This window comes from Hyaena hyaena, unplaced genomic scaffold, assembly GCF_003009895.1.
Source record: "Hyaena hyaena isolate Hyena2069 unplaced genomic scaffold, ASM300989v1 scaffold_410, whole genome shotgun sequence".
NCBI lineage: Eukaryota > Metazoa > Chordata > Mammalia > Carnivora > Hyaenidae > Hyaena > Hyaena hyaena.
Window position 1 is genome coordinate 938,680 of NW_024081042.1, and position 23,641 is coordinate 962,320.

Sequence of the window (23,641 nt, forward strand, 5' to 3'; positions counted from 1 at the left end):
GCCCTTCTTCTCCCCCTTGTTCCTCCGTCAAGTTCCTCCTAATCCTCCTATACGTGCAAACATATGATATTTGTCCTTCTCTGCCTGACTTATTTCGCTCAGCCTTAAGATTACAACTTTTATGGGGAAGCTGGGTGGCTCAGTTGGTTCAGTGTCCGACCTCAGCTCAGGTCATGATCTCACAGTCATGGCTTTGAGCCCACATGGGGCTCTCTGCTGTCAGCACAGAGCCCTCTATGGATCCTCTGTCCCTCTCTCTCTCAGCCCCTCCCCAACTCATTCTCTCTCTCTCAAAAATAAACATAAAAAAAAAGAGTGTAGCTTTTAGTCTAGTTAAAAATGCCTTATCAGCTAAAACTTACATATGATTTTTATAAAGTGACCAATTTAAATCTGAGGTGATATGCACCTATTGTTCTCATATTAAGTTCTAGTATAATATTAAAATATTCAAGTTTTCTTGTAAGGGACTCAAAATTATACTGACCACGTCAAAATTAGCAGCTGTATCAGAGAGATACCTTAGGTACATTTTCTAGTAATGCAGATAAAACCAGTGACAGTTCCTGGACACTACGTGGCACCATATAAGGCAGCTGACTTTCACCAGAGTTATTCTGAGAAACAGGAGATACAAAGTGTAGACTAATTGTGTAGTAGGAGTGTAAGTGGTATGTGACAGCAATCCAAGTGTGACTGTTATGAATTATAATAATTCTTGCCTTTACTGAAGTGACCCTGGAATTTCAGATGAGAAGGGTTGCTCTGGTCCCTGCTGCCTTGCTGTCAAGACTCAGTCTAGGACATTTCCTTTAGACTGGCTCCAGAGCCACATTCCCTCAACTTTTCTCATTTTATGGTACACATAGGAAGTGAGGATTTTTGCCTAATACACTGGGGTAAATGGCTAAGACTACTGGAGACAGGTGTTTCTGGCCTGGAGGCTGTGACCAGAAAGAATCAGTAACTGCACAGGGGCACTTGGGTGGCTCAGTCGGTTAAGCGTCTGACTTTGGCTCAGGTCATGATCTTGCAGTTCATGATGGAGTCCTGTGTCGGGCTCTGTGCTGACAGCCTGGAGCCTAGGGCCTGCTTGATTCTGTGTCTCCCTGTCTCTCTGCCCCTTCCCTGCTTGTGCTCTTTCTCTCAAATAAACATTTAAAAAAATCATTAACTGCACAACTATGACACACCAGCGGGGAAGTTTTGCTCAGAGTGTAAGCAACTCTCTGGAGTCCCTGAAATGGAGTGAGCTGCTTCAAGTCACTGCCTGAATCATCCTGTGCAGGTATTTATTACAAACTTAACTTGTTAAATTCTAACAGCTCCAGTCATTGAGCAAGACAGTCTTTGATTAATAATCTTTACTTTAGCAAATCAGTTACATAGTTTTCTTTTTTTTAACTGTTTATTTATTTTGAGAGAGAAAGAGAGAGAAGTGGGGAAGGACAGAGAAAGAATCCCAAGTAGGCTCTGCAGTGTCAGCTCAGACCCCAACATAGGGCTTGTTCTCAGAGCCACAAGATCACAGCCTGAGCCAATATCAAGAGGCAGATGCTCAAATGACTGAGCCTCTCAAGTACCCCAGTCATGCATTTCTTTTCTTTTTTTTTTTTAGTTTATTTACTTGAGACAGAGAGACAGTGTGAGTGGGGGAAGGACAGAGAGAGAGGGAGACAGACGAGAACCCTTTGTCCATGCTGTCAGCATGGAGCCCAACATGGGGCTCGAACTCACAAAACTATGAGACCATGACCTGAGTCCAAACCAAGTGTCAGATATTTAACCGAGTGAGCAACCCAGGTACCCCTAGTTTTCTTATTCAAAAAGACTTCTTACCACAAAGTATCTGTAGCCATCATGGAGACAAAAAAAATGTGCCTCACACAATAACCCAAGTCTTATCTTTGAGCCTTTCTTTTCTGGAATATCCAGTGTTTCCTAGAACATCCCATCCCTTCAGTGCTCAATCTCCCAGTTACTTGTCCCCACTCTGATGCTCCTCCTATATATTATTGTTCCTGTCCTTGCTGTAAGATCCTTACTGTCTAGAAAAAGAGATTCAGAAATGTATATCTTACTATAATTTGAATAATTAACCTTTGCTTTACCTGAATAAATGCAAACAAATGTCCCTCTGTCAATGTCATCTAGGCAGCGTACTCCCCATCCTTTCTTCTCGGTTTTGAACACCTGTAGCCTTACTTGAGGTCCATGCTGGACAACTCGGTTTTGACACATTTGTCGATTACACTTGCACAACAGGCTGCATTCATAAATGCTGTCAATAAAATATGCAAGAGAAAATCAATCAGATATCCTAAATTAAAAGCAAAATTAGTTTCTACTGCTACCTGATCAATAATTACCAAGGGAGGCAGACTAAGTGTGAAGGCTCCTAAAGCTAGACTGCTGTGATTCTCATAGCTCCAGTCATCTACTAACTATATAACTTGGATGAGTTATTTAATCTCTCTGTGCTTCAAATTTCCATGTTTAAAAATGGGGATATATGATAGTACCTATCTTATAGGGCTGTTTCATAATTTAATGAGTCAGTATTTACAAGGTGCTTAAGGCAATGCCTGGCACATAATGTTAAAAATGTCTAGAAATGTCTGAGAAGGGAATGTCTAGGAAGAAAGCTTTTCTGTTTCTGTGTATTTTTTAATAACAACAATCTCGAAAGTTTGAAAATTCCCAATCCTTAGATGAGCTTTGCAAGCTATATTTCTTAATGAAAAAATGGCTGCCCAAAGTAGGCTAACCGTAGAGGGGAAGAGCCAACTCAAAGCAAACGTTTAAGTATGTTCTGCATGGTACATGAGTGTTCTCTGACTTCCACTTCCAAGAACAATATATAAGTTTGTTTTTTCATTCCTTAATATATAGATTTCTGGAATAAAAATTAATATTTACTGATATCTATAAGACTACAGATCATAATAATAAAATACCCACCTTCAAAAATACAAACACCCTGCAACAAATCCTCAAGGTATCTTACCCAGTAGGTATTTGTCTCTGTAGTCTTTTATATTTATATCCAGTGGTTATTTTATTACTTGACAAGGGGCAAGTCTTGGCATTCCTTGCTGTCAATTGAAGACATGCACATTTTGTTCTAAAAGGAAGGCAAAGGATGCAGAAGTTAGAATAAAAAAGCACCAATGAGTAATGATAGTCTTCATAAAAGTGTAAATGATAGGGGCGCTGGGGTGGCTCAGTCGGTTGAGTGTCCAACTGTTGGTTTTAGCTCAGGTCATGATATCAAAGTTCATGACAGAGCCCCACATCGGGCTCTATGCTGACAATGTGGAGGTTGCTTGGGATTCTGTTTCCTTCTCTCTCTGCCCCTCCCTTGCTCATGATCTCTCTCTCAAAAATAAATAAACAAATAAATAAATAAATGTATGTGTGTATGTATGTATGTTAAAAAGTGTAAATGATTATAAAGGATGTAATTGTATTTAGAACAGTCATTTGGCTCATGGACAGCTGGACTTTTTCCCTAAATAGGTATCTTTAAAAGACAAAAACAAAGGAATTTATAAATAATTCTAAGCTGCCCTGTCCCTGTATTTGTTCATGCAATACATTCTTAACTATATGAGTTTTAATTTTTTAAAATGAATTCCTTTTGTTTCCTATCCAGCAGAAGCTAGTTTGTGAAAATTCTTCTAGGTCCCCGCTCCTACAATGGATATACTTACATATGAAAGGGCATAGGTAGTTTAGCAGACATCTTACATTATCTCTCCCTCCAATGACATGAAAACAGACTAGGGAGATTGATGCTGGCCATCTAGCTACTACAATCTGTTTTTCATAATGTTGCTAAAGCACACAACACGCAACCACAGATTTCTCGTGAAAGATGGCAATGTAGGAAGACCTCCTCCACAGACACACTAGATTTACCTATTTATAGAGCAATGCCTCATGAAGAAGAACTGAAGGCTGACTGAACAGGTTCTTCACAACAAAAGATAGAGAGACCACATAGAGAATGGCAAGAGAGACAGAAACACTGTAATGAAGGGAAACCCCCACCACCTCTGACACTTCAAACTGCAGTGGGGAAGGACTGGTGAGTAAATTTATATGCCCTCTGGCACAGAAAAAAGGCTGTAGTTTAAAATGACAACTAGAATACAAAGGAATTGGCCTTAAAACCCGTCAATTGGCAGGGGAGCTGCTGGAACTCTTTCTGAGTCAGTGGGACTGGCAAGCGCCCTATTTTACATTTCCTCTTCACCTTAGTAGCACAGATAAGAGTAGGGTCTGGGCGCCCTACTCGGCCTATTACCACACCAAGCCTTGGACACTCTGGAGCAACAGATAAAAGTTGCATTTTCAGGGGCGCCTGCGTGGCTTAGGCTTAGACCTAAGCGTCCGACTTTCGCTTAGGTCATGATCTTGCGGTTCGTGGGTTCGAGCCCCGCGTCGGGCTCTGTGCTGAATGCCAGCTCAGAGCCTGGAGCCTGTTTCAGAGTCTGTATCTCCCTCTCTCTCTGACCCTCCCCTGCTCACGCTGTCTCTCTCTCTCTCCTAGAAAAAAAAAAAATTAAAAAATAAGTTTCATTTTCAAAGAGCAGCTAGGACCTAAAGGACTCAGCCCTAAAACTATGCAAAATGCCAGAGGAGCTGCTGAAACCCTCTCAGAGTCAGAGAGGCTGGTGAACGCCACAGGTGATATTCCTCCTCCACCCTAATACTGCAGACAGGACCAGAGTACCGGTTAGTAGTACTAGCAGACCTACCACTGCAGTGAGCCCTGGATCCTAGCCCACACCAGCCCTAGCCATCCCATCAAAGCGGCCCCAGTGCAGCACACACTGATACCTCTGGTCAGCATTTACCACAGCTGCAGCCATCTCTTCAAGGTGACACAGGTGCAAACTACCCTGGGAGACTCCAGGCTCACACTACTCTGGCTTCAGATGACATGTTAGCACACCCCTGGTGCACAGCATTCTAGGACCTCCTGATCCATTTCCTGTCTCAGCCCCAGGCCCCATCAGGCTGCCCTGAATATAAAACTATGGGGACCCTTGACCTAACACCCATTTAAGCTTTAGGGTACCCTCTCTGTGAAGAATCCTGGGACCACCCCAGCCAATGCCCACTTCAGCTTCAGCTGTCTGGACAATGTGCCATCTATGCTGAGAGCCCGAGGACTACCCCATCCCGTACCAAATTCAGCTCCAGGCATCCCACCAGGACAGTGTCAGCATGGAGTCCCTTGTCCCACAGCCCACAAGAGCCATAGCTCCAGCCAGTCAAAGTCACCAGGTACACAGTCCCCAAAGACACAGTCATACACAAGATCATTACTTCCCATTTAGGAGAAGTAATGATTCTCCCTAATTCAACAGAAACAAAGACAGAAAGTCAAGCAAAATGAGGAGACAGGAATATGCTCCAAACAAAAAAACTACACAAAACCTCAGAAAATAAACTAAATGAAATGGAGATAAGCAATATGCCTGATAGAGAGTTCAGAGTAATGATCATGAAGACATTTACCAGACTGTAGAGAAGATTGAATGAACCCAGTGAAAATGTCAACAAAGAGATAGAAAATATGAAAAAGAACCTATCAGAGTTGAAGACTACAACTGAAATAAAAAATATACTAGAGGGAATGAACAGATTTGAGGATGGAGAAGAACATATTAGCAATCTGGAAGATTGGGTAATGTAGAGTACCCAAGCTGAATAATGAAATGAAAACACAAATTTTTTTAAAAAAATGAGGATAGGTTAAGGGGTCTCTTGGATAATATCAAGTGAGTAAACATTTACATTATAGGAGTCCTGGAAATAAAAGGGAGAAAGTGGCAGAAAACTTATTTGAAGAAATAATAGTTGAATACTTCCCTAACCCAGGGAAAGAAACAGATATCCAGGTTCAGGAAGCACAGAAAGTTTCAAACAAGATGAATCCACAGAGGTCCACACCATGATACATAATAATTAAAATGTCAAAGATCAAAAATAAAGATAGAATTTTAAAAACAGCGAGAAGCAAATAGTAACATTTAAGGATAAACCCATAAAGCTATCAGCTGGTTTTTCAGTAGAAACTTTGCAGGCCAGAAGGGAGTGGACATGATATATTCAAAGTACTGAAAGGGAAAAAAAAAAATCTACAACTAAGAATATTCTATTTGGCAAGATTATAATTCAGAATTCAAGGAGACATAAAGACTTTCCCAGACAAACAAGTTAAAGGGTTCATCACTACCAGTCTGCCTTTACAAGAAATGTTCAAGCAGAACACAAAAGGCTGTAATTAGAAGAAAATTATGAAAGGAAAGATGACTCGCAAAATTAAAAGACATAAAATGTGACAATATAGATATAAAATGTGGGAGGGAGGAGATAAAATGTGGGAGGGGGGAGTTAAAATGAAGAGGTTCTTTTAGACTGTGTTCAACCTTAAGTGACCATCAGTTTAATACAGACAACTCTATACTTAGGATGTTATTTATATATAACCAGAAAACAATTAACAAAATGGCAATCAGTACACACCTATCAATTATTATGTTAAATGTAAATGGACTAAATGCTTCAATCAAAAAATAGAGAGTGACAGAATGGATTTAAAAACAAAAACAAGAACCATCTATGTGCTGAGACTCTATGTACTATGTACAAGAGACTCTTTTCAGACCTAAAGACACAGACTCAAAATGAAAAGATGGAAAAAAATATTCTGTGCAAATGGAAGTGGAAAAAAAAAACTTGCAGTAGCAATACTTATGTTGGACAAAATGGACTTCAAAACAAAGATTGTAACAAGACACAAAAATGGGCGCTATATAATGATAAAGGGGTCAATCCAACAACAGGATACAGCATTATAAATATTTAAGCACTCAACATGGTAGCTCCTAAATGCAAAAGGAAATTTTTAACCGACATAAACGGAGAAACTGACAGAAATACAATAATAGTATGAGACTTTAATATCCTACTTACATCAGCGAATAGATCATCCAGGGAGAAAGTCAATAAGGAAACAGTGTCTTTGAACAACACATTAGACCAGATGGACTTAAGGGACGTATATACAGAACATTCAAGACAAATATAACAGAACACACATTCTTTCCAAGTGCACATTGAACATTCTATAGGATAGATCACATATCCCAGTAAACACGTCTTAATAAATTTAAGAAGACTGAAATCCTATCAAATATCTTTTCTGACCACAATGGAATGAAATTAGAAATCAATTACGAAAAAAAAGCGGAGAAACCATAAACATTTAGAGGCTAAAGAATATGCTACTAAACAAGCAATGGCTCAATGAAGACATCAAAGAGAAAATTTAAAAATACCTCCAAACAAATGAAACCCAATGATCCAAAATTTTTGGGAAGCAGCAAAAGCAGTTTTAAAAGGGAAACGTATAGTGATCTCAAGAACCAAGAAAAATCTCAAACAATTTAAACTTACACCTCAAGGAACTAGAAAAAGAAGAACAAGACCCCAAACTAGTAGAGTAAAGCAAATAATAAAGAACATGGCAGAAATAAATGTAAAGAGAATAAGAAGAAAAATAGAAACGATCAATGACACCAAGAGCTGGATCTTTGAAAAGAAAAACAAAATTGATAAACCTTTAGCCAAATACATCAAGAATAAAAGAGGATCCAAATAAATAAAATCAGAAATGAAAGGGGTGAAGTAACAACTGACACTACAGAAGTACAAAGGATGATGAGAGATAAGAGACTACTATGAAAAATTACATGCCAACAAGTTAACAACCTAGAAGAAATGGATAAGTTCACAGAAACATATAATTTTCCAAAACTATACCAAGAAAGAGAAAATCTGCATAAGCTTATTACTAGTAGCAAAACTGAACTGGAAATCAAAAAACTCCAGTTAAAGAGGAGTTAATACCTATTCTCAAACTATTCTAAAAGAAAGGAAAACTTCCAAATCCATTCTATGAGGCCAGCATTATCTTGATACCAAAACCAAATAGATACATTACCAAAAAAATAAAACTACAGGTGAAGATCCCTCATGAACACAGATGCAAAAATCCTCTAGAGATTAGCAAACCAAATTCAACAATACATTAAAAAGATCATTCACCACAATCAAATGGGATTTATTCCTGAGGTGCAAAGATGGTTCAATATATGCAAATAAATGAACATGATACTCAACATTAACAAAATGAAGGATAAAAATCATAGGATAATCTCAATAGATTCACAAAAAGCATTTGACAAAATCCAACATTGTTCATGATTGAAAAAAAACAAAAACCTCTCAACACACTGGGGTTAGAGGGAACATACCTTAACATAATAAAGGCCATAAATGACAAACTCAGAGCTAACATCATACTCAGTGATGAAACCTGAGAGCTTATCCTCTAAGACCAGGAATAAGACCAGGATATCCACTCCCATTTCTTTTATTCAACATAATACAGGAAGTCCTAGCCACAGCAAACAGACAGGAAAAAGAAATAAGAGGCATCCAAATTAGTAAGAAAAAAGTAAAATTGTCACTATTTGCAGATGACATGATACTATATACAGAAAATGCTAAAGACTCCATCAAAAAACTACTAGAACTGATAAATGAATTCAGTAAAATCAGAGGATATAAAATCGATGTACAGAAATCCATTGCATTTCTCTACATTAAGTAATACAAAAAGAAATTAAGAAAGCAATCTCATTTATAATTGTACCAAAATAGGGATGGCTGGGTGGGTCAGTTGGTTAAACACCTGCCTTTGGCTCAGGTCATGATCTTGTGGTTCGTGTGTTCAAGCCCTGCATTGGTTTATGTGCTGACAGCTTAGAGCCTGGAGCCTGCTTCAGATTCTGTCTCTCTCTCTCTCTCAGAAATAATAAACATTAAAAAAAAATGTGCCAAAATAATAAAATACCTAAGAATAAACTTAATCAAAGTGGGGGTGTTTGGGTGGCTCAGTTGGTTAAATGTCTGACTTTGGCTCTGGTCATGATCTTGCAGTTTGTGAGTTCAAGCCCCACATCAGGCTCTGTGCTAACAGCTGTGCTAACAGCCTGCTACAGATTCTGGGTCTCCTTCTCTCTCTCTCTCTGCCCCTAGCTCACACCCTGTCTCTCTCTCAAAAGTAAATTAACATTTAAAAAAATTAAAAAAAAAAAACAAAACACTTAACCAAGGTGAAAAACCTGTACTCTAACAATGACTGATGAAAGAAATCAAAGACACAAACAAATGGAAAGCTATTCCATGCTCATGGACTGGAAGAATACTGTTAAAATGTCTATACTACCCAAAGCAATCTACAGGTTTAATGCAATCCTGTTAAAATACCAACAGCATTCTTCACAGAACTAGAACAAATAATAAAATTTGTATGGACCCCCCCCCACACACACCTCAAATAGTCAAAACAATCTTGAAAAAGAGAAAAAGCTGGAAGCATCACAATTCCAGATTTTAAGTTATACGACAAGGCTGTAGTAACCAAAATAGTATGGTACTGGCACAAAAACAGACACACAGATCAAAAAAACAGGATAGAAAGCCCTGAAACAAACCCATGAATATATCATCAACTAACATGATAAACGAGGTAAGAATATGCAATGGGAAAAAGACACTCTCTTCAATAAATAGTGTTGGGAAAACAGGATAGCTACATGCAAAAGAACAAAACTGTACCACTTTCTCACACCACACATAAAAAAATAAACTCAAAATGGATTAAGGACCTAAATGTGAGACCTGAAATCAAAAAAAGTCCTAGAAGAGAGCACAGGGATCAGTTTCTCTGACATCAGTTGAAGCAGTGTTTTTCTAGATATGTCTCCTCCGGCAAGGAAATAGAAGCAAAAATAAACTACTGGGACTATATCAAAATAAAAGCTTCTATACAGAAATGGAAACCATCAAGAACACAAAAACACAACCTACAGAATGAGGGAAGTTATTTGCAAATGACATATCTGATAATGGGCTAGTATCCAAAATACATAAGAACTTATATAACTTAACACCCAGAGAATAATCCAATTAAGAAATGGGCAGAAGATATGAGCAGAAATTTCTCCAAAGAAGACATATGGCTAACAGACACATGAAAAGATGCTCAACATTCTTCATTATCAGGGAAATGCATATCAAAACTACAGTAAGATATCATCTCACACCTTTCAGAATAGCTAAAATCAAAAACACAAGAAACAAGTTTTGGTGAAGATGTGGAGAAAAAGGAACTCTCTCATTACACTGTTGATGTGAATGCACACTGGTTGCAGCCACTGTGGAAAACCATATGGAGGTTCCTCAGAAAGTTAAAACTTCTGTGATCCAGTAATCACAGTACTAGGTATTTACTCAAATAATTTAAAAAAAATGCTAATTCAAAAGGATATATGCATCCCTATGTTTATTACAGCATTATATACAATAGCCAAATTATGGAAGCAGCCCAGTGTCCATTGACAGATGAATGGATAGAGAAGAGTTGGTATGTATATATATGTGTGTGTGTGTGTGTGTGTGTGTGTACATATATATAAACACACATTGGAATATTATTCAGACACAAAAACAAATGAAATCTTGCCATGTGCAACAACATGGCTGGAGCTTGAGAGTATAATGCTAAGTGAGATAAGTCAGTTAGCTAAAGACAAAAACCGTATGATTTCAGTCATATGTGGAATTTAAAAAACAAAGTAAATGAGCAAAGGAGTTAAAAAAAAAATTAAAAAAAGAGGGAGAGATGGGGTGCCTGGGTGGCTCAGTCAGTTAAGCACCTGACACTTGATTTTGGTTCAGGTCATGATCTCACTGCTAGTGGGTTTGAGGTCTGCATCAGGCTCTGCGGTGATAGCATGGAGCCTGTTTGGGATTCTCTTTCTGCCTCTCTCTGCCCTTCCGCTGCTTGCGTGTGCATGCACTCTCTTTCTCTCTCAAAAGAAATAAATAAAACTTAACAGAGAGAGAGAGACAAATCAAGGAACAGACTCTTGAGAACAAACTGATGGTTACCAGAGGGGAGGTGGGTAGGGAAATAGGTGAAATAGCTGATGGGGATTAAGAGTACACTTATCATGATGTGCACTGAGTAATGAATAGAACTGCTGAATTGTTATATTATACACCTGAAACTAATATAACACTGTATGTTAAGTATATTGGAATTAAAATAAAAATCTTAATAAAAAACAAAAATTAATATGCAAGACAAAAAGCTCCAGAAATCTGTTGTATCTTTACATACTATTAACAAAGTAGTAGAAAGAGAAATTAAGAAAAAACAATCTCATTTATAATTGCACCAAAAAGAATAAAATATCTGAGAATAAACTTAAGTAAGGAGCTAAAAAAAACCTATATTCTGAAAACCATAAAACACTCATGAAAGAAACTGAAGATGACACAAACAAATGGAAAAATATTCTATATTCATGGACTGGGAGAATTAATATTTTTAAAAGGTCCACATTACTCAAAGCAATCTAGGGACTCAATGCAATCCTTTTCAAAATACCAATACTATTTTTCACACAATCAGAACAAATAATACTAGAAGTTGTATGGAACCACAAAAGATTCTAAATATCCAGAGCAATCTTGGGAAAGAAAAAAGCTGGAGGTAACAGTCTCAGATATCAAGATATACTACAAAGTTATAATAATCAAAATCGTATGGTACCGGCAAAAAAATAGACACTTAGATCAATGGAACAGATACAGAGTCCAGAAATAGATGTACATTCACATGGTCAGTTATTCTTAACAAAGGAGACAAGAATATACAACTGGGGAATGACAGTTTCTGCAATAAATGGTGCTGGGAAAATTGGGCAGCTACATGCAAAGAATGAAACTGGACCACTTTCCCACACCATACACAAAAATGAACTAAAAATGGATTAAAGACCTAACTAAATGTGAGACCCGAAACAATAAAACTCCTAGAAGAAAACATAGGCAGCCATCTCCTTGACATGGGCTATAGAAACATTTTCCTAGATATGGTTCTCTTGAGGCAAAGGAAACACTAGCAAAAATAAACCACTGGGACTATACCAAAACAAAAAGCTTTGGCACAGCATGGGAAACCATCAACAAAATGAAAAGGCAACCTACTCAATGGGAGAACATATTTGCAAATGACATACCTGATAAGGGGTTAATATCTAAAACAAACAAAATAACTCACACAACTCAAAACCAAAAAACCAAATAATCTGATTAAATAATAGGCAGAGGACCTGAAGAGACATTTTTCCAAAGAAGATATACAGACAACCAACAGACACATGAAAAGATGCTCAACATTACTATCAGGGAAATGAAAATCAAAAACCACAATGAAAGCAAACAAACAAAAACCACAGTGAGATACATCACTTTACACCTATCTGAATGTCTAGTACCCCATAGAAATAACAAGTGTTGGTGAGGATGTGAAGAAAATCACTGTATATATTGTACATATCATCTCTAAAAATAAAACATTACACATAAAAACTAAACTTTCAAAAGGTTTGGTGCTACATCCTCTATACTTTTACATACATACATACTCTATACTTTTACATACATACCTACAAACATTATAATGTTTTTAAAAATTCACTATAGTTACTATCCTACAACTTGCCTTTTTCACTCAAAATAATGTTTTTGAGATTCATCTGTTATATACAAATCTAGTTAATTCTTTTTAATTTTCTGACAGCAATTAGATAAACAATTTAAGCTGCTTAGTGAAGTTGCTTGGTATATAACACAGTTGCTTCTAGTTTTCAGTATTACAAACAATACTGCAATGAACAGCTTATTCTTCTGCTTATGTGTAAGCACCTCTAGAATAGTATCTCTCAAACATTTTTGACTATGACCCACAGTAAGAAATACATATTCTTCATGATCCTGTACAGGCATACATATTTCTCTATGTATGTGTATAAACTGACACAATGGCATGAAACTTCACTCTAAGTATGATGCACTTGGGTTTTTTTTTTTTTTAAAGATTTTAAGTAATCTATACACCTAATGCAGGGCTCAAACTTAACAACTCCAAGATCGAGAGTGACACTCTACAAACTGAGTCAGTCAGATGCCCCTTGGGTATTTTCTTTATTTAATTTTAAAAATGCTAGTTACACTCGCTTTAATGATTTTACATCCCACTAAATCTGTACCTTGGAAAAGAATACTCTAGATATACTTAAAAGTACTATTGCTGGAAAGTACATATGCATGTCTTCAACTGCTATGTAATTGTTTGAATGTCCCCCTGTAAAGACTGATCTGGCTTTATACAGTATTCTAGCTTTACAGTTATTCTCCTTTGGGATTTTAAGCTAACCTGCCTCTATTTGTGTCTTCTTTTATTTTTGATGAGACGTGTGCTATCAATCTATTTTCTTCTGATAGTGTTTAAGATTTATTCTGTACCTTACTTTTTAAGTTGCATCATGATATATTTAGATGTACATTTTATTTTCCTTTTGTAGTACATAGTAGGCTTTTTTCATTCCAAGGTCTCTGGCCTTTCTTCAATTCTGAAAAAATTTCAGCTATTATCCCTTTAAATGTTGCTCTTTTCTTCTTCTCAGATATATTCTGGAGTTTCTCATTTTATCCTCCATAGTTTTTAATCTATAAATTACTTTCCCCATGTCTTTATCTGTTTGTATTCTGGGAGATCTCTGTCATTTCACCTTGTAATTCACTAATGCTCTCTCCAGCTATATGAACTCTACCATTGAGTCCATCTATTTAGGTTTTTTCTTTTTTAATGTTTGTTTATTTTTGAAAGAGAGGGAGAGAGACAGAGTGCAAGTGGGGAGGGACAGAGAGAGGGAGACACAGAATCTGAAGCAGGCTTCAGACTCTGAGCTCAGTACAGAGCCTGATGCGGGGCTCAAACCTACGAACCCATGAGATCATGACCTGAGATGATGAAGTCAGAGGCTTAACTGACTGAGCCACCTAGGCGCCCCTATCTATTTAGTTTTTAATTTCAATGACACCATGTTTTATTTCCCACATTTCCATATGCCTTTTGTCATATATGTTTCCCCTCCAATCTCCTTTTGTTTCATGGATGCTAATATTTTAATCCATTTGAACATTTAAAAAATACCTATTTTAAAGTCTCTTTTAATCAGATTCTGCATTTATCTCTGATCTTAAGGTATGAATTCTCCCATTTGTTGGGATTCACACTGACTTTATGGTCCTAAACATCTCTGTGTGCTTTGTGTGAAATCATATCTTTCTGTAGGGTTTACTCCTGGGTACTCCTTTATGTTGACTCCTTTCCCTATTGATTTGGCTATGACTATGGGTTTCACTAGTCTGAAACCAGTTGTTAATCTCATTCTAGGCTTTGTGAGATAATTAGCCTATGCCCAGTTCTGTAGAGGTCCCTGCTTCTATCCCCGGAGAACTCAGTGCTCACTCAATGCCACACATGGGACATGTTTAATTCCCATTCCTGTAAGAGTTAGAAACCCTGGCCACAGTGCTGGTGTCTATTTCTAAATCCCAATGGGTTTCAGCCTTTGCTTTTGTGATTTCTCCTATAATTTCTGACCAATAGGTAAAAATAGGTATACTGGTGGCACAAGTTATATAAAGATTAGTGTCTACGGTATTGAAGCAAAAACTGCGTATAGCCAAGATTCTTTTTAAAAATCTCAGAAGTTGACCATTAGGTAAATAGTGTCCAATAGTTGTTTCTTTGTGGTTTTTTTCCCCCTCCAGCACTGAGAGATTGGGCTTGGCCACATGCAGTTAGATATTCAGAGGCAGTGTTAAAACAAACAACAACTTATTTTTAAACAAAATAAAACCTGGCACTGTGAGGGGCGCCTGGGTGGCTCAGTCGGTTAAGCGTCGACTTTGGCTCAGGGCATGATCTCACAGTTCGTGGCTTCGAGCCCCACGTCGGGCTCTGTGCTGACAGTTCAGAGCCTGGAGCCTGCTTCGGATTCTGTGTCTCCCTCTCTCTCTGACCCTCTCCTGCTCACACTGTCTGTCTCTGTCTCAGATATAATTAAAAAACATTAAAAAAATAAAAAAACAAAACAAAACAACAAACCTGGCACTGTGAGAGATTTCTATGACAGGCCTGAAATACTGAGCCAAACTGAGGTAACAGCATATTTATGTATCTCATCTCCATTCTTTAACTAACAGAGAAAATGGTGAAACTACTATCTTTACTATTTAAATTATTTTTCTTTTGCCTAGTACAGGTAGCTAAATTTGCATTAAATTAAATGTATATAATGCAACTCCACTCTGTATATGCCTACCTACAAATACATGTATCTTACATACCCTTAAAATAAAATTTTCAAATTCCTAATATATTAGAATGTTTTAATTTTTAAATGAAATGCCAATGTTACGAGAATACTAATTATAAGTATTTATAAAAAGGTATAAGGAACTATTTGTAGAAGTAAAATAAGTTAAAAGTAAAATAAGACATAACGGTTTAAGAGCATGAGTTCAAATCCTGACTTTTCAATTTGTTTGCACTATGGCCTTAAAACTGACTTCTCAACTTCCTGATTTGTAACACAGAAGTAACATTACCTACCTTAGAAGGTTTTGTGAGGATTAAATAAAAACCTGTATGTAAAGCACTTGTCACAGTGTCTGGCACTGTTACACAGCATTAGCTGGACTTGTTACTATTATGATTGTGATTCTAGATTAAAGGATATACTCATCCTTGGGAGAAATAACTTTAAATTAACTACTGTATTTAGCAAGGAGGTTTTTTTTCTATCGCTGGTGGTAGAGTGTATCTTTCCATTTTAGATTCTTGGTAAACAGAGTTTAGACATACAGACGAGCTGTTACAAAGCAGGACTTCTTGACAAGTACCCTACATTCAGGAGATGTTTGGAAATGCCATGTTTCTCTACTCACATGTCTATGCAGCCCTCAGAACAGTCACATGAATCAGTAAACATGTTGGAAAAGTTGTTTAGATAATATGCTCGTGGCCACATAGTCCTTCTGTACTTAAACTGTGGAAGTTTTCTATTGTCAATTTCATTACAGAAAGAAATGGGTACTGATTCCACTCCATTGCTAATATCCACATCAGAAACAATTTCTTCTTGTTTTGGGTAATTCCGAGTCAACTGAACATAGGTATTGAAAGAAAAGTTATCTGTAAATAAAAAATTACACTCTGTCTCAAGCAGGTAACGAAAAACTTCCGCCACGTTTCGTAGACTCCTTCCACAAGGGGTTCTATAACTCACGTGGAGTGCTGAAGAATGAGAGTTTGTCTTTGCATGTCGTCTTTGGAAGTGGCATTTGATTGGTAGCTGCAGAGGGTTTTCTCCCTTGAAGGTTAATGGCATTTTCATCAGACAAGTTCGAGAGCAGTCATGACTTTGGTAAGGTAAATTCAAAGATGATTTCTTTTCTCTAATGTATGCAACTTTATTTTCCAAAGGAGGAATTTCCTTATTTTTTGTAGATCTGTTTAAAATTAATTATTCATTAGTATCTCAAATATATAGCAAAATTCCCCATTTTTAAAAAACATTGTACACTAAGGTAAAATTAGTTCCTATTGTCTTCTTTTTAGACATAACTACAGTAAGCCAGATTCTGAAATAAACATTTTACTTATGTTCTGTAGCCATATTGAAGTTATACCTTAAGTATTTCACATACATGGTGGCTATGTCTTCAACTGGGTGCCCAACAATTCAGTTCAATTCTGACATATCTACCTTGAGCCATTCATCCGCTCCCAGATGTTAAAGGGCTCAGTCCCACAAGAATGACCCCATTTCAGATGCCAAACATAAGTTCCAGGCTACTCAAACTTCTGACCTACCCAGGATTTCCATATGACTTCATCAAGTTTGATAATTTGCTAGAATGACTAACTTTAATTACTATTACCAGTTTACAATAAAAGATACAACTCAGGACAGTCAAATGTAGGAGGTGCATAAGGCAAGGTAAGTGGGAATGGGCATGGAGTTTTCTTACCCTCTCTGTATGCACCACTCTCCCAACACCTCAAAGCATTTACCAACCAGGAAAGCTTCCAGAACCATGTCCATTTAGAGGTTTTTATGGAGACTTTATTATGTAAGCATGACTGATCAAATCATTTGCCCATAGAGATTATCTCAACCTCCAGCCCCTTCTCCCCTCCCTGGAGGTTGGGAGGTAGGACTGAAAGTTTCAAGCTTCTAATCAAGGTTTTTAGTCTTTTGTTTAGTTTTTGACCAGTCTTCACCCTGAGGCTAATTAGGAGCCCCTCATTAAGAGTCATTTCATTAGCATGCCAAAGACACTCATTCTTCAGCAGACTCCAAAGCAAGATACACCAATTATCTTTCCTATTATACAACAACATAATTTCAGAATATTCCAGAAAGTTTGATTATAGCAGTAACTCTGCACTACAGTACCTGCCAAATTTAGAGTTTATTTACAGCATGCACTTTGAGGAATGTTACTTCTTCAGGGCTTGGGTTCAAAACTTCCCTTGTAAAAAACAGTAAAGGCTAGCTAAAAAACAACAAATTCATTAGGAATTCTTCAACAATTGCACCAGTTTTTTCTGTAATATGTATTACACCTGGCATCGCATTGACATATTTGAAAATAATGAACTGACATGAGAAAATAGAGAAGTTACTGATTTTAAGAAAAAAAATCTGTGAAAAGACTCCGTGTGTATGGAACTTGGATTTTCATCTTTCATAAAGAACCTATGATTTGTTTTACATAATATTTTCTATATATCTTTAGGTATCTGTTATTTATTATAAAAGTTATATATATATATTTTAAAGATATTTTTATAATCGCTATGTAAAGCAGCACTGTCCAATAAGACTTTTTGCATCAATGGAAACGTTCCATATCTGTGTTCAATTTGGGAGCCCCACTAGCCACATGTGGCTATTCAGCACTTTTAAATGTGGTTAGTGGGACCAAAAAACAATCTTAAATTTAATTTTGATCAATTTAATTTTAATTCAAATAATTCAAATTTAAATAGCCACATGTAACTAGTGGTTACTTACTGAATGCACAGATATGAGGTTCCCCATCCCTTTTCCAGTTATATAGCAATCCTTTGCATAAAAGCCACAATTTATTTAACTAGTCTTCTGTTGTTTCCAATCTATTGCTATTACAAACCATGATGCAATGAATAACCTTGTGCATAACAACTTCATACATGTAAAGATTACTTCAGAATACGTTTCCAGAAGTGGAAATATTAGGTTACAGGGTAAATGAGTTATTAATTTTGTAAAGATCGCCTAATTGCTCTCCATGGGCTCGGCCCTTGGAGCAATTTATGAGAGTACTCGCTTTTGCGGAGCTTCATCAACCAACAACTCTTGATATTTTGGGATCTCTGACAATCTAATAGATGAAAGAATGTGCTAGAATGTATTTATAAAATTTTTAATGTTGAAAACATTTGTTTCCAATTTTCCTGTATGTTACTACTTTGATCAACATCCTCATACATGAATCCTTGACCCAACTCCTGATTATTACCTTAGGGTACATTCCTTTAAGAATTACTAGGTAACGGGGCGCCTGGGTGGCTTAGTCGGTTAAGCGTCCGACTTTCGCTTAGGTCATGATCCCGTGGTTTGTGGGTTCGAGCCCCGCGTCGGGCTCTGTGCTGGCTGCCAGCTCAGAGCCTGGAGCCTGTTTCAGTCTGTGACTCCCTCTCTCTCTGACCCTCCCCTGCTCACGCTGTCTCTCTCTCTCCTAGAAATAAATAAAACATTAAANCCCTCTCTCTCTGACCCTCCCCTGCTCACGCTGTCTCTCTCTCTCCTAGAAATAAATAAAACATTAAAAAAAAATTAAAAAAAAAAAAAAAAGAATTACTAGGTAACAGGGGGAGCCTGGGTGGCTCAGTCAGTTAAGCATCCAACTTCAGCTCAGGTCATGATCTCACGGTTTCTGGGTTCAAGCCCCGCATTGGGTTCTGTGCTAGCAGCAGCTCAGAGCCTGGAGCCTGTTTCAAATTCTGTGTCTCCCTTTCTTTCTGCCTCTCCTCCGCTCATGTTCTCTCTCTCTGTCTCAAAAATAAACTATAAAATTTTTTTTAAAAGAATTACTAGGTAACAATACACATTTTAACCTCTTATTAATAAAACCTGCAAACTTACATAACTGTATTTTCTCATTAATAAACCTAATATACTACAGGATCCCCATGTACTTGTAAGAACTGTAGAACTCTTAGCACATGATGCCTCCATCAAAACCTGTTCACTATCACAACCAAACTCCAGCAAGGCTTCTCTGTAAGGCTATGTCTCTGGCATGACCCAAGCCCCCTACTAACATGCCTGCCTAAGAAAGCTCAAGACTGTCAAGGCAGTTTATTGTTTCTTGTAGCCAAAACCTGAAGATAAGTTTCTGACCTTCCTTCCTTATAGCATTTACTAAAAAGGGCTTACAACTGTGAATCTCTGTTCCATTCCTCTAGTATGTGTATTCATCTCCTATAACTCAAGAGTGCCTTTCTTAAGATTCTGTAGGGCCTTCCTTTGAAAGTTAATCATCAGGAAGGGCAAGGCCTCTGTCTTCCTGTCTCTGTGGGAGGACAGATCTTAACTTTGATGATTTCCCACAAGCACACACAGCTGGCCTCATACACATTCACACTGACTCTTTGTAATTTTTTACTTGGGTTCCTCTCTTCCTCTATCTCTATTCCCTCATTTGCCTTTAAAACACTAGTTGCCCCAGCATAAATTGTAATAGAGTTCAGCTTTTCCCCCTAATATCAGTAGTTACTGAATAAAATTGGTTTTCATCACATTATTTTTTAAAAAAATTTTTTAATGTTTATTTTACTTTTGTGAGAGACAGAGCATGAGCAGGGGAGGGGCAGAGAGAGAGGGAGACACAGAATCAGAATCAGTCTCCAGACTCTGAGTTGTCAGCACAGAGCCCGATGCGGGGCTCAAACTCATGAACCAAGAGATCATTATCTGAGCCAAAGTCAGGATGCTCAACCGACTGAGCCACCCAGCACTTTACTGTCTGGTTTTGTTTATCTTTGACACCTGTTACCGAACTTTAGTAGTTATCAACATGCTGACTATTCTATTTTTACCCCCTCTTGCCCCACACTAAAACATGGAGTATTCTAAAGCAAATCCTAGACATTATATACTTTACCCAAAATATTTTAGTATATATCTCTAAGATTTTTAAAAAAACATACAATCTCAATGACCCACATTCACATATGGGTGATTATTTTAAAATTTGAATCAGAATTCAAACAAGTCCCACACATTGTATTTGATTCAGATGTCTTTTTGTCTCTAATCTTGTAACAGTGCTCCCTCTCTCTTCATTTTATGACATTTATTTGTTGCAGTTGAATAAACTGTGTCATTTGTCCTGTAACATTTCCCACATTCTAGAATTTGATGCTTTCCTTGTGGTGGTGTTGAAAACATTTGTTTCCAATTTTCCTGTATGTTACTACTTTGATCAACATCCTCATACATGAATCCTTGACAAAATTCCTGATTATTACCTTAGGGTACATTCCTTAAGAATTACTAGGTAACAGGGGGAGCCTGGGTGGCTCAGTCGGTTAAGCATCGACTTCAGCTCAGGTCATGATTTGTGACTTTGAGCTCTGTATCTGGCTCTGTGCTGACAGCTCAGAGCCTGGAGCCTGCATCAGGTTCTGTGTCTCCTTCTCTCTCTGCCCCTCCCCGGCTAAAGCTCTCTCTCAAAAGTAAAATAAACATTAAAAAAATAAAAAATAAATAAATGAATAAATCACACTGATTATTCCTTTTGATATTCAAATTGTACCATTTTTTAGCCAGTGGGAGCTCTTTCAAGTTTGCTCCTATATCTTTCTAACACAGTTGGTAGTCTTTGATAACTTTCTTGCTTTCTGTCACAAGATGCTCCAGTCTGGAGTCAGCAGTCATTTCTCCAAAGGTCTATGGTTGCACTTAATGAGCAATAACATTTAGAGATCACGAGATCACAATCATGGTGCTAGGAGGTACATATACTTTAACCAATACAGGCCAGCCATACTGATTCTCAAAAAGGCCAGATCAATTTATTCTGTATGAGTGATCAATTGATTATTTTAAAAATTTTACCCAATTCAATAAATGAAAAACAATACTCTATTACCTCCTTTAATGTTTTCTCTAGTAACAGAGAGTTTGAACATAATTTCATGTTTACTCGCTCTTCCCTTTGATTAACTGCTTTGTCCAATTTCCCATTTTGTTTATTCATTCATTCACTCATTCACTCATTCATTCATTCATTCTTCCATCAGATTTTTTGAGTGCCTGCTAGGCACTAGGTGCTACAGAAGTAATGAGAGCTCTGTGATCTCAAGGAGTTTATATTCTAGGTAGAGAAGTATCTATAACAAAGTATAAATAATGTAATGAATAAATTCATGATATATAATGTCATAGGAACACATCTAATCTTTATCATTACTATGATTATTTTTTAGGATTCTAATTTTTAATTAATTTTTCCATGAATCGGGAGTCCAATTTCATCTGGACTTTATTCTGATGTGCCATGAAGAAGATCTAGCTTAAATTTTCCAAATAATATCCAATTGTTCCAGAGTCATTTACTGAATAACAAGTCCTCCTTCTGCTGGGTGACTTTTGAGTTACTAACTTAACCGTATCCTACATTCTTACAAATACACAAAAAATGTTCACTTATTTCCTAGGCTTATTTGGTCTCTTGATGCAACTGTTCTTAAACCAATGTGTTTTTTTCTACAGGTTGATGGAACATTTTGAGATTTATCAGGGCAAGTCCTGCCTATTTTTCTTTTTAAACATGTTCTAGATGTTTTTTGACATCAAATTTGTAATAATTGCCAAGTTAAAGAAATGAAAGTATAGATTTTCATATTTTTATTTTATGTGACTGGTATTAAATCCTCTTTATAGCTTAATAATTTTACATTTGAATCTTAAATTTTCTAAGTAGACAGATCTACAAATAATTTTACTGTGTGCATTTCAATAGTTCTATTTTCTTTGATATTCTATTGTACTGTCTAGAATTTCTAGGAAAATACTGAACAATTATGATAGCAGGCATTCCAGTCTTAATCTTAAAGAAAATATATCTATAGAGTTTCATCAATATATAGGACATGGATGTTGGTCTGAGGAATATATTCTCTATAATATTAAAGAACATTCTTCTAGAATTGAATTTTTAAGTTGTTTGGCATCCATTAAGGTAAGTTTTTCTTCCTGTGTTCTACTTTGGTAAAGTCATAGATTTTCTACTGGTAAATCATTCTTCTTTGACTAGTATACATTCTACTTGGTCATTTCACTCTTTTAATATTTCTCTGGATTAAAACTAAAATTTTAGTTAAAATCCCTATATCCTTAATGGTGATAATTAAAGTTTTTAGGACCATGAAAACTTTTCACAGTCTAACAAAAGCTATGGACTCTATCCCTAGAAATACAGTATTAACAAAATATTTTGCATATTATTTAGGGACTCCACAGCCCTGAATTTAACAATTCATATTTATTACACTTACCTTCATATTTAGACAGTTTCCATATCACTGCCATATCTTAAACACAATGTCCTCCACAATCCTAATTTCTACATTCATATTTATCTTTTGGTCAGCAAGAGGATATATTAGGAAGTTTTCCAGAAGGACATATGGATGGCACATTTTCTGAGCATTTGTAGAGGTTAAATCTGGGGCTAGTCTGGTTTTTGTTTTGTTTTTGTCTCAGTATTTCTAACACTTTAATAGACACTAAAATGTTTCTTTTTTTTTAAATGTTTTAACATTTTCTTTTAAAATGTTTTTATTTTATTTTTGAGAGAGACAGAGAGAACGAATGAGGGAGGGGTAAAGAGAGAGGGAGACACAGAATCTGAAGCTGAGAGCTCAGAGCCTGATGCAAGGCTTGAACTCACAAATCACAAGATCATGACCAGAGCCAAAGTTAGACATTTAACTGACTGAGCCACCTAGGCACCCCTAAAATTTCTTTTTAACCAGTATTTATCTATTAGTAATTTTCATTACTGTGGTACTTGGTGAAGACTTTTACCTCCAGACTGACTATCTACCTACCTATCTGTCTATTTAGAGGGCACATGAGTGGGGGAAGACGGGCAAAGAGGAGAGAGAATCTTGAACAATGCTCAATACAGAGTCGGACACAGGGCTTGATCCCATGACTCCGGGATCATGACCTGAGCTGAAATCAAGAGTGGGATGCTCAATGATAGAGTCATTCAGGCACCTCCAGACTTGATATTTTCTTATATTCGAAGTTATCTTCTTTATTATAGTTTCTGCTTCACTTATTCTAGCTTCTGGTGGTTTTGTGTGTTTTAGGTCAGAATAACATATGGTAGATTCTTCCACAAGTAATGCTTTTATAGTACAGGTTTACATTAATTTTAATATATGAAAATATTATTTTTTATTTTTATAAATACGGAATTTATAAATGGAAAAGATATGTATTTTTATTTTCTAGTTACCAGAGAAATTTTGAATCCTGGTTTAAATATGATTTCCTTCACTATGAGT

At 36.7% G+C, this 23,641-nt stretch overlaps 1 protein-coding gene across 4 annotated transcripts in view; it reads right to left on the reverse strand.

The window, feature by feature from the left end:
* Positions 1-23,641, reverse strand: part of LOC120245213 (histone-lysine N-methyltransferase SETDB2-like) — a 94,367-nt gene that overhangs the window by 43,567 nt on the left and 27,159 nt on the right. For all 4 annotated transcript variants that reach the window (XM_039252166.1, XM_039252164.1, XM_039252163.1 and 1 more), the window contains 3 exons: positions 15,955-16,518; positions 3,008-3,124; positions 2,112-2,281 (listed from right to left, as the gene is read on the reverse strand). In XM_039252166.1, coding sequence (XP_039108097.1) covers positions 2,112-2,281; positions 3,008-3,124; positions 15,955-16,518 — 851 coding nt within the window. The remainder of the gene's footprint in view (positions 1-2,111; positions 2,282-3,007; positions 3,125-15,954; positions 16,519-23,641) is intronic.